The sequence below is a fragment of the Sinocyclocheilus anshuiensis genome, unplaced genomic scaffold, assembly GCF_001515605.1.
Source record: "Sinocyclocheilus anshuiensis isolate Anshui unplaced genomic scaffold, SAMN03320099.WGS_v1.1 scaffold807, whole genome shotgun sequence".
In the NCBI taxonomy this organism is placed as follows: Eukaryota; Metazoa; Chordata; class Actinopteri; order Cypriniformes; family Cyprinidae; genus Sinocyclocheilus; species Sinocyclocheilus anshuiensis.
Genome location: NW_015551077.1, coordinates 612,137 through 622,739, shown reverse-complemented (window position 1 = coordinate 622,739; position 10,603 = coordinate 612,137). Strand labels below are relative to the sequence as shown.

At 37.3% G+C, this 10,603-nt stretch overlaps 1 protein-coding gene across 2 annotated transcripts; it reads right to left on the bottom strand.

Moving 5' to 3' along the window:
• Positions 1–600: 600 nt before the first annotated feature.
• LOC107662483 (UPF0583 protein C15orf59 homolog) lies at positions 601–10,382 on the bottom strand. 2 transcript variants are annotated; one of them, XM_016452525.1, is made up of 2 exons: positions 10,068–10,382; positions 601–1,308 (listed from the first exon to the last, which is right to left on the bottom strand). In XM_016452525.1, the coding sequence occupies exons 1-2, from the start codon at positions 10,212–10,214 to the stop codon at positions 724–726; spliced, it is 732 nt and encodes a 243-aa protein (XP_016308011.1). In that variant the 5' UTR covers positions 10,215–10,382; the 3' UTR covers positions 601–723. The 2 variants fall into 2 exon arrangements, with proteins under 2 accessions (XP_016308011.1, XP_016308012.1); XM_016452526.1 differs by lacking the exon at positions 10,068–10,382 and adding an exon at positions 1,415–1,494.
• Positions 10,383–10,603: the final 221 nt, after the last annotated feature.

The window sequence follows — 10,603 nt, the reverse complement described above, 5'->3', positions numbered from 1 at the left end:
TATAATATATGCTGATTTACTGCTCAAGAAATATGTCTTCTTATTATCATCAGTGCTGAAAGCTATTTTTGCTGTTTAATATTTTTGTGGGAACTGTGATACACAGGGTTGAATGCAACGTTGTCAGATTACCTCACGTCTCATTCACCGGAGAGAAAACATTACAGTAAAAAGAGCATAATGTTACAGTAATAACCCTTCTATTCTCGCTCGGTCTGCAGTAGCTTAATGGAACGCGCTGATGACATTTCACGTCTGTGTGAACAGGGTGCATGGAGATATGCAAGTACATACGCTGACAGGCAGGTAGGACAGCCTGGGACTGAGGAATATGATTGGATGAACATTTTATGGTCCTATGCCTTCCTATACGATATAAATGCACAACTACATTGCTATCGGGATGTGAAGAGACTTTCAACCAGCATGACAAAAAATGCTTTGAACCAAATCACCTACCCTGCCTTTAATTATTCCAAACTTTTGACCAGTAGTGTACATTCAGAAGAGTGAATGAGTCATATGGACTACTTTTATGTTGTTGTTGTTGTTGTTTTTGTCATTTTGCAGCTTCACTTCTATTATAGCAGAAAAAAATCAACTTCTGCATTCCACAGAAGAAGGAAAGTCATATGGTTTCAGAGCAGCATGAGGGTGAAAAATTAATGACAGATGTTTCATTCTGGGTTAACTATCCAAGTTTTGGGAGGCTTGCGGAAAGTTTCAGTTCTTGTAGTCACTTGAAGCTCTTTGCTTGGCTGGAATGTATGGGAAGTGAGTTTGTGTGCTTTTATCGGAAACAGTTTGCGTACTGCAGCTACAGAGAGCTCTTTTCTTCGAGTCCGGGCTGGAGTAAGTCTTACGATTACATCTGGGCGTCAGAAACCTCGGAGGTGAAGATGAAAACACAGAATCGGTGGACGACAGCCTTGATGATCTCATTCCACCTCTATCTTCGTCGTAATCATCATCGTCACAGCACAACGCGTGATATAGCGTCTTGTCGTAGTAATGGAGCCGTCCTCCAGATCCAAAGAGCCAGGAGGCTTTAGGGCTTTTTGAGGCCTTTAATGGTCCATTGAGGGCAGGCAAGTCTCCACAGCTCCTGCGGTAGAGCTCCAATTCTTGTTTCTTGGCTGTGGTTGGGTTGCGGACCGTGTCTAGCAGAGGGTTGTGTAATAAGTGGTTGTCAGATAATGTCTCATTGTGCAAGAGGTCACCACGGTCCTCGCTGCAACACACTAGTGTCAGGTCATCATCTGAGTCGAGGTCGATATCTGATGTTAACTTGTCAATTTGTGCCACAACCTGAATAGAAGAAAAAGAGAATATTGAGTACATGTCTGGAAAAAGCCCTTATAATATCCGAATCTTAGTTCACCCAAAAATGACAATTCTGTCATCATTTCCTCACCCTCATGTCTTTTCAAACCGGTTTCACTTTCTTTCTTTAATACAATATAATGCATCCATGCAATATCAGTTGGGTCTGATCTGCTTGTGTTCCTCAGAAAAAGAAAAGTCATACAGATTTGGAACGATATTGTCATGCTACGGTGTTGAGGGAACACACTGGAGTCACGAGGAAACAAGTCTTTAATCAAGAAACACAGTAGATAATCCACAATGGGCACTTGAGCCAACACACGTAGAGAACGCGTAGACCTGACAAACACAAACTGAACAGACTAGGACTTAAGTACACAGGGAAATGAGGATAATTAACTAAACACAGCTGGAAACAAATGATGAACTAATCAGGGAACCTAATGGAAACAGGAAGGACCAAATAAGGAAACACAGGACCAGAAACGGGCAAAACACGACACAGAACAGTCCAGAATCCTGACGGATATGAAGGTGAGGAAATGACAGAATTTTCACTTTTTGGTTCAATTATCTCTTTATTTCAGTTGCTTCCCGAATCCATGAAATTGTCATGTAAACTCAACTCAGATCTTTTGTGTAGTGGAAACTGTAACGGAAAACTGAGACATGCTGAAGCTCTTTCAGTTTACTACTAGCATGCTAAATATACTATTTTATTATTATATATAACATGATTTTGGCAGGAAGTACAAGAAAAAGATCACTACGCTGGCATTTGAGCAGTAATGTCATATTAAATACAGGACTGTATGTAGCAATGCTCAACATCAGCAAAATCTCCACTGTTCAGCATAATGTAAACCCCAAAATACCAATATAAAAGCTGTTCGAAATCCCATTATAACAGAAGATCTTTTTATGCTCAAACAGCAACATTACAGACTAACTAAAGTGAAAAAGCATAATAGGACCCCTTTAAATATTTACAGGTTTCTTTTTCTTCTGGCTCAAAAACATAGAAAATTACACTTGATTTCAATATTTGCTCTCCCCATCCAGTCCCATGCAAAGCACGCTGGGAACTTGAAATGCCTTGGTCAGACAAAAAAAATAAATAAATTATGTAACAACATAAATGGCCTAAATATCTTGTTTTACAAATTGAAGTGGATTGCACACTATGAAATTAAGATTTTCTAAAATTATGTTGTACTGGCCCATTTTAAGGGATAGTTTACAAAAAAATGAAAAGTTGCTGCACCCCATTGACTTACATAGTATGGAAAGAAAAAATACTATAGAAGTCAATGGGGACCAGAAACTGTTTGGTTACCAAAATTCTTCAAAATATCTTCTTTTGTGTTCAAAATATGAAAGAAACTTTTGGAACGTTTGGAATAACTTGAGTTGAGTAGGTAAATGATGACAGAGCATTAAGGTGCAGTTAATAACATAAACAGAACAAGAAGCATAACATGGGTTATGGCATCACATTTATTCACACAACTTTGGTGTGCTCAGACTTACAATTTCCACCTTGTAGACAATAAAAGTCAAACCCAAACTATGTTAAGAGGTCATGATTTAGTATGACTTGACATGATTTAGAATTTGTATGATGTGATTTGTACGAAAATGTATAATTTTAAGAAAAACAACAAAAACCGAAACATAAAAATCCACTCTTGACCCCACTAAACCTAACCTGGTAATCCATGACGTTTTGGCCAAATAGTGGCAAATTTGTATGATCTCATTTGTACATTTTCGTACCATCTGCTTGAACTCCAGTGACAGTAATGTTACACAGTAATGTTAGGTGGAGTCAAGGGTGGACCTTCATGCTTACATTTTTTCTAGAAATCGTACGTTTTCATACAATTTACATCATTCATTCATATGAAATCACCACCTTGTAAAATAGTTACATTTTCCTGTGAGATTGGGTTGGTGGGGTGTAAGCAGACTGTACAAACATGTACAAATAAAACCATTTGAATTGATACAAATTAGCCACCAATTCACCAAAATATAAGATAGAGTGTGCCGTAAATATCCTGTATTTGAAGTAGGAACTTACAGTATGCCATATCTATTGACCAGAATATTATAGAGATTTTGGGGTGCACTCTTTTAACTCTGGCCAGTAAACCACCAGCAGCCACCCAGAACACCCTATAACGGCAATAAAAATCTCTCTGAATGGCAACCGCATAGGAACACACTGGAATTCCATTTAGCACTTCAAACATCTAGTTTCTTAGAGTGTTGTTGAAAAGACCAAGATATTCCACAGTATTTTCTGAAGAATGTCTGTACTTTCATACTGTACATGTGGCTGAGCTTAAGCCATAAATGAGTAATAAGTATATATATATATCTGTTTCCATCTTTATGTTTTCCATCTCACCCCATTTCACCCACTGGCATTGGAATATTTAGTATCTGTTTGTGCTGAAGGGAATTTGTCCTCCTGCTGTGCTAGTAACTGCGTCTTACATAAGATCTCAACCATACGCTTATCAATACTCCTTCTCTTGCTTTGCCCAGCTCTTTTTCTGAGCAGGGTCTCAAGGCTAGTGCTCACAATTCAGAGACAAAACAAAGCACAGGCGTAGCGATCCTGCAGATCATAAAGTCTGTCTGAAGATTTTAATCAGATTATAACATGCGTAAATGGTTATATATGACGAGATATTTTTCACAATGAAATCATATGACTGCGCTGCAAAGACATTATGTTAACTCTTGCCAATATTAAGCAGCTTAGTATGTTATTTATGCCACAGTTATGTTTGATTTCTCAGGATTTTGATGATAAAGCACTGCTTGAATTGAAATATCAGAGTTATTAATGACAGCTTGTTCTGTAATTCGCTGCTTCTGATTTCGATGAGCTCAGTGCTTTGCTGTTGCAAAACTTTCTCATCGCATTCAATCGCAGGATGTGGCATGATATAGCAGACCGGCTATTCAGCGGCGAGCCACAGGCTTTTGGCTGTTGGGAGTTCGGTAGTGAGCCGTCAAACGTAAACCAGAAGAGCCCAAATGACAGGCATTCAACAGCCAGAATATCCATTCACACCACACCTGCTGCTCGAAAGCCCACACAATACGCAAACAATGCCAAGCTTTTTGCAGTGCATACAAGCAAGGACTGTACAAACATTATGTACTGTATTTGCGAATTTATACTGTATCGAGCCCTGCCAAGTACAATAAGTGCCATGCCGTTATCAGAGAAATACATTTTTGGGACTCCACTGAAAGGCTGCTGTCTGGAGGAGGTATTAGATCATCTCTCGTGGGGTTGTGCCCTGTGCGCTGCTGTCAGACAGTTCATGTTTAATGCATTCCTGCCAACCGCACACTAACTGATTGGAGATCAGAGTGCTGCTCGATTGGGACCAGCTGAAACAATTGCTACCTTGTGAAGGGCGGTTTGACTTGTGGAGCCTTGCACACCTTGCAAAGCAGAAATGGTGACCTATAGAAATCCCCATGTGTTGGGATTGTTGTAGGAGGCACTGCATAACAAGTGGCTTAAGGCTACAACCTGTCTGAGAGTTTCCACCATGGTGAGTGATAAAAATGTGTCCCATTGCTGAAAATGTAAAAAAAAAAAAAAAATCAGAATGATCTCAAAGTAAACAGAGGTGGTCTTTTTTGTGGTGGCTGTGCTTTTGAATTAAATTATTATAATCTTAATTCAAGTGATGAAGGATTTTGAAAGTCTGACAGTAATCAGTGTTGAGTACTACTGTAACGGTTAACCTTCCCCGTTTTAAATGTTTGAAGATGATTAACAGTTGAAAACATTCGTTAGAAATTTCGAAAAGTAATCAAAAAGTAATCAAATGTAATCAGTTATATTGCTTTAATAAAGTAATTGAAATGGTTACACTACTGATTACATTTTAAATAGGGTAACTTGTAATCTGTAACCTGATTCAATTTCCAAAGTATCCTTCCCAACACCAAGGGAATTAATTCGAATGACGGTATGATGCATGATGCATAAAATTTACTTGGATAAAAGTGGCTGCCAAATGCATAGAAACTGTATGTGTATTATTTCATTAAAAAACAGGCAGAACAAATTGCAATAACACATCTAATTGCAATTTTTATTATGAATAATATTTATTTATTTACTTCATCAAATTATAAAAATTAACGAATAATATAATAATATGTGACCCTGGACCACAAAACCAGTCATAAGGGTCAATTTTTCAAAATTGAGATTTATACATTACCTGAAAGCTGAATAAATAAGCTTTCCATTGATGTATGGTTTGTTATGATTTCAACTATTTGAAAATCTGGAATCTGAGGGTGCAAAAAAATCAAAATATTGAGAAAATCGCCTTTAAAGTTGTCCAAATGAAGTCCTTAGCAATGCATATTACTAATCAAAAATTAAGTTTTAATATATTTACAGTAGCAAATTTACAAAATATCTTCATGGAACATGATCTTTGCTTAATATCCTAATTATTTTTGGCATAAAAGAAAAATCAATCATTTTGACCCATACAATGTATTTTGGGCTATTTCTACAAATATACCCCAGCGACTTAAGACTGGTTTTGTGGTCCAGGGTCACATATATAATATTAAATATTAAACAAATAATATGAAGAAATATTACTATAATACTATTAAACTAACATTTCACAATAATAATTATATTATTAGTATTATTATTTTAAATAACAACAGTACAATTACCATACTAATATGAATGTTTTTTCTTTGCTTTCAAACATTTCAAACGTTAAACCATAGAGTTTTTTTTTTTTTGCCGGAAAACCACAGGGAAACTTCTCTTTTGAAATGCTTCTCTTTTGTCGACAACAGATTTATAAACCATTCTCATTATAAATTTGGGACGATGTTGGGCTGATATTGCATTTTTAAATGCACATTCTAACTGACTCAAACTGGCAGCACTTGAAGAGATGGAGTTTATGTGGAGCAGAATTTACTGTAAACCGCACCAAGACACTGAAAACACTGTTATCATGAGTGGCTGTAAAAGATTAGATATTTATATTATTATTTGAGATTTGATATCTGTGCCAAACCATACCACTTTCTCTAGCATTATTAGAATGAATTAAAAAAGTTACCGACCAACTAACACTTTATCATATACTCACCAATGCTGATTTTTACTAACATCTGGCACTTTGCGAGTGTCAATTTTAGGCCCTTTATATACCCCTTTAAAAATCACTCAATATTTTTGTTTAATATGGTGGCTGTCTTGGACGTTATACTGAACCCTAGTGGTGTGGATGAAGCAGTAATGCAAATGTTTTCAGTTTCTAATGGTGTTTTTAAGGCATTATTCACAGTCAACCATGATTCATTTACTTTCACGGGTGACAGAGTCCAATTAAGGTGGGTTACAAAAATGAAGTGATCCAAATACTTGTTGGTCATGTGATCCCAAAATAGCATGAGGCGACCCTCTCCATGTAAAATAAAACACCATTTACTAACCACTGTCATGATTGGCATCATATGAGTGTTCATAATTTAAAAATTGTAAACACATTTTTCAAAATATCTATTCCTATTCTGAACTATAACACTTTATATCAGATGTTTTATGAAATACATAAGATATACAAGTTATATGTTTCAGAACTTATAATAAAGGACCAATAAAAGCATAAACAAAAGACAAAAAGTCAATTTGGAGAATTGTTTGGATCCCCTATCTAAATCTACTTAAGTAGCTGGTGCAACAAATCCCATGCCATTCTAAAAGTTACAACCCATACCCTTTTTTTATCTGATTTGTCTCACAGTCATCTTACCTGCAGAACCCCTGGTCTTAGAATCAGATAATTGCCTAAACTTCCCAGAAGGCTTTTAAACAGAGTGTGTTTGGAACAGAGTGTGTGTCAGAACAAGCGTTTGACTAATTTTTAAAGGAAGCCTGATTTGAAAGCAGTAGGAAACAGACCCATCACCACCACTGGGCTTCTTATGCGATTGATTTTTACCTGGAGGCTGGCTGGAAACTCCAGAACATCTGATAGAAACCATTAGATTCAAAAACAGATTCTAACCTCATACATTTTTCATCATGTATCACTGCCTTCCCTATATATTTGCTCTGAAAATAATCTCCATATACATTATCATATCTATCTTATCATGTGTATTTATGCATTTGGCAATCGTTTCAATCCAAAGCAACTTACATGGCATTCAAGGTATATGTTATATAAGATAATGTTGCCTTGGTTTTGTTAGCAGCAAGCTCTACTGTTTAAGCTACAGAAACGCTGTTTACCAAAAGAGCTCAAGGTTTGGCTAGTTAACTATGCATGGGGGAAATGTCTTTCTACATTTAATAGTAGCCATGTATTCTGATGAAATACAGTTCTTCTAACTTAGTTCTACTCACTATGTTCTTTAGTGTGACGGTAGCATTTTTTAACTTGTCATAATGATTCAGTTACATAAGTGTTTTTTAGTTTAATCATAATTTTAATGTCTGTTTTAAACAAATTGTTGAGTTTATATGCTAATTACTCTTTTTGATTATTACAACGTTGATTACTAATTGTCTAGTCACATAATTTAAAATAAAGCCACCTCTTAAGTTGTTTAAATGGATTTTAAAGTAGTGTGTAAGCTACTTTAGTACTCAAGCACTTTTGAAAAAGCAACACTATAAAACTTACTAAAAAAAAACTTTTTTAAAAAGTGTAGCTTGGCAACTTATTAGAAGCTTGTAGCTTAGCAACTAACATTTTCAAAAACATCAACCAACATCAACATTACCTTCCCGATCAATGTTGTTTAGACCATTGTAATATAAATAATGAAAATAAAAGTCAGTCCAGTTAAAAACAATGAATTGTTGATATTTCATTTCAACAATAGAATATAAAGAAGGCCCATATGGGATCTGTGCATGTGCTGTTTTTGGTGAGAAATTGGTAGAATTCTACGGAATTGGTTTAAACGTGATTAAATTTGAGAAACTGAGCTGAAAGTACTACACTTTTATTGCTAGCTGAGAGCATAATCAAATTAGCCAAATTATTGAATTACACAAACGCAAAAAGAACATAAGACATCATAATTCTGTGTGTAGATTAAGCAAGTTTCTGTAAGTGAGCAGTGTACTGGTTACACTTGGCAGTAATTAATTCAGAATCGTGACAAATGTTTGGCTGTTATCCGTGGAATAAGAGACAGCTGAAAGACAGATGAGCGTGTGGAAAAACTAATAACCATAACAAGATGTCAGTAGTAACAATAAGGCTCTGCTGCAAGGTGTGAGTGACAGATGGAGGTGTTAACTCAGGCAAGAGTGGCAGAGCTACCGGTGATGCCTGAACTTGGCCAAGGAGACGAATGAGACAAATCCAGCGGAGCTGTGACTGAGATGATGAGACAAATGCCAGTCTGGGACACTCATAGACTCATAGACAGTAATGAGGCAGATAGATATCCACCCGAGGAAAGAGATTAATTAAGGAGATGTCCTCTCACATAATGCTGAAAGCTGTCGCCCAGCACAAAGGGAGATAACTGCGAAAGAGATGAGACGCTGACAGGTGAGAAGATGAGGAAATCAAATCCGCTCCTGCGCATGCTAGCCCAATGTCCGATTCGCCTGGTGATAATTAGGCATCACAGATGACATCTTGCTTGTATGGGGGTGTCATCCTGCAAGTCTTTCTCCTTGTTAATCTATCTGTTGGTTGCTGTTTGAGTGACAATCTGTCCAGTCAACAGCCCCTAGGTGGACGTATCACAGGGGCATGAATGTGTTGAGTATGCTTACCTTGAGTATGTTTATGAAACGTGCACACTGTGGTTGTGTCTATTGGTTTTTGTACAGTTAGGAACTAATCAGTCAGTAGTTGAGTTTAGGCCAGAAACAAACTCTATGAAAGTACGCATTAATTCATTGCTTAAACATTAACGTGAATGCTTGCCAGCGCAATATCACAGTCCCATCATTCCTGGGTTACTGAGATGGTAACAAACTCCAGCACACAAGGTGGTGATAGAGTTACCAACAGGGTGTTTAGGTAACTGGGTGTCATTTTTACAATGATACAGCAACTTTGAGAATGCTAATGGAGACTTGTGTTGTGCTATGAATTGCTTTCAAGAAATTTCGGAATGCAACGTATGAAATCATGCATAGCTAGAAACACTTGCGTACTTGAATATATTTCAGGTGTTACCTGGCAGAATGTAGGGATCAGTGCCTTGTTTAGGGGCACAATGGTTTGTCTTGTCAGAGCCGATAGCCTTGTGGGCATTGCTCCGACATGTTGTGCAGTTACACTTTGAGTGACCCAAGTTCAAGTCCCACCCTCTGGATTTTTTTTCTGATCCCGCCCCCACTATCTTTGTAGTATTATCCTAAAGAATGTAAAGGATAATACTATCCTTTCTAAATAAAGGAAAAAATAAAAATCTTACAGGGATGTCCAATCTTGCTCCTGGAGGACCACGATCCTGCAGCAATGGGCAATCCTAATCGAACACCTGAACCAGCAAATCAAGGTCTTAAGAATTATTAGAAACTTCTAGGCAAGTGTGTTTGGGGTAGGTTGGCCCTCCAGGAGCAGGATTGGACATCCTTGGGTTAAAGCCTACAATCTTTCACTTACTAAATCTCCCCATCAGTCTGTGCCTTTTAACAAAGCACTCCTTTAACCTTCAAAGCGTGCATGTAATGTGTGCTTTACCTCCCGGAGCTCTTTTGCCACGTCCTTGAGCTCAGCAAGAACTTCCTCCAGCTGTTCCATGACCATCTTAATGTGCCTGCGGATCTCTGCTCTCCGGTCAGGGCTCTGGCTCGGTTCAAATGGTCCTAGCGCTGTGCCGTGAAACATCCTTCACATAGGGATGACAGCAGCAGTGGTAGCCAGGAGGGGACTGGACACTGGTCTTCATGTCTGAAGCCCACCACAGTATTGTTTGATCCTATCTGAATGAAAGGCCCATTCTCTGGTCCAAACATCTTAGCATAGTTTTTTGCTGATGTTAGAAAACTTTTAAATCAGTCCAGGAATATCTAGTATTTCTCAGTAAATTCAAAAGGAAAACTTTCAAAAAGAAATAGCGCATCAAGAAAATTGGAAAAGTTTCAGCACTGAAACGAACAGTTCTCAGCAAAGCTTTGATCTTTTCCGTATGATGTTAAAATTAAATCAAATGGTATCATTTTTGGCATGAAAGAAGCTTTGTTCTTAAGACAGCTAGCAAGTAAATAAATAAAACA

What these genes read in the sequence shown, in the direction of transcription:
- LOC107662483 (XM_016452525.1), bottom strand. Translation starts at nt 10,214, where the DNA reads ATGTTTCACGGCACAGCGCTAGGACCATTTGAACCGAGCCAGAGCCCT. An exon ending in TGGCAAAAGAGCTCCGGGAG is followed by an intron (nt 1,309 to 10,067) that starts GTAAAGCACACA and finishes TCTTCTATTCAG; the next exon opens with GTTGTGGCACAAATTGACAA.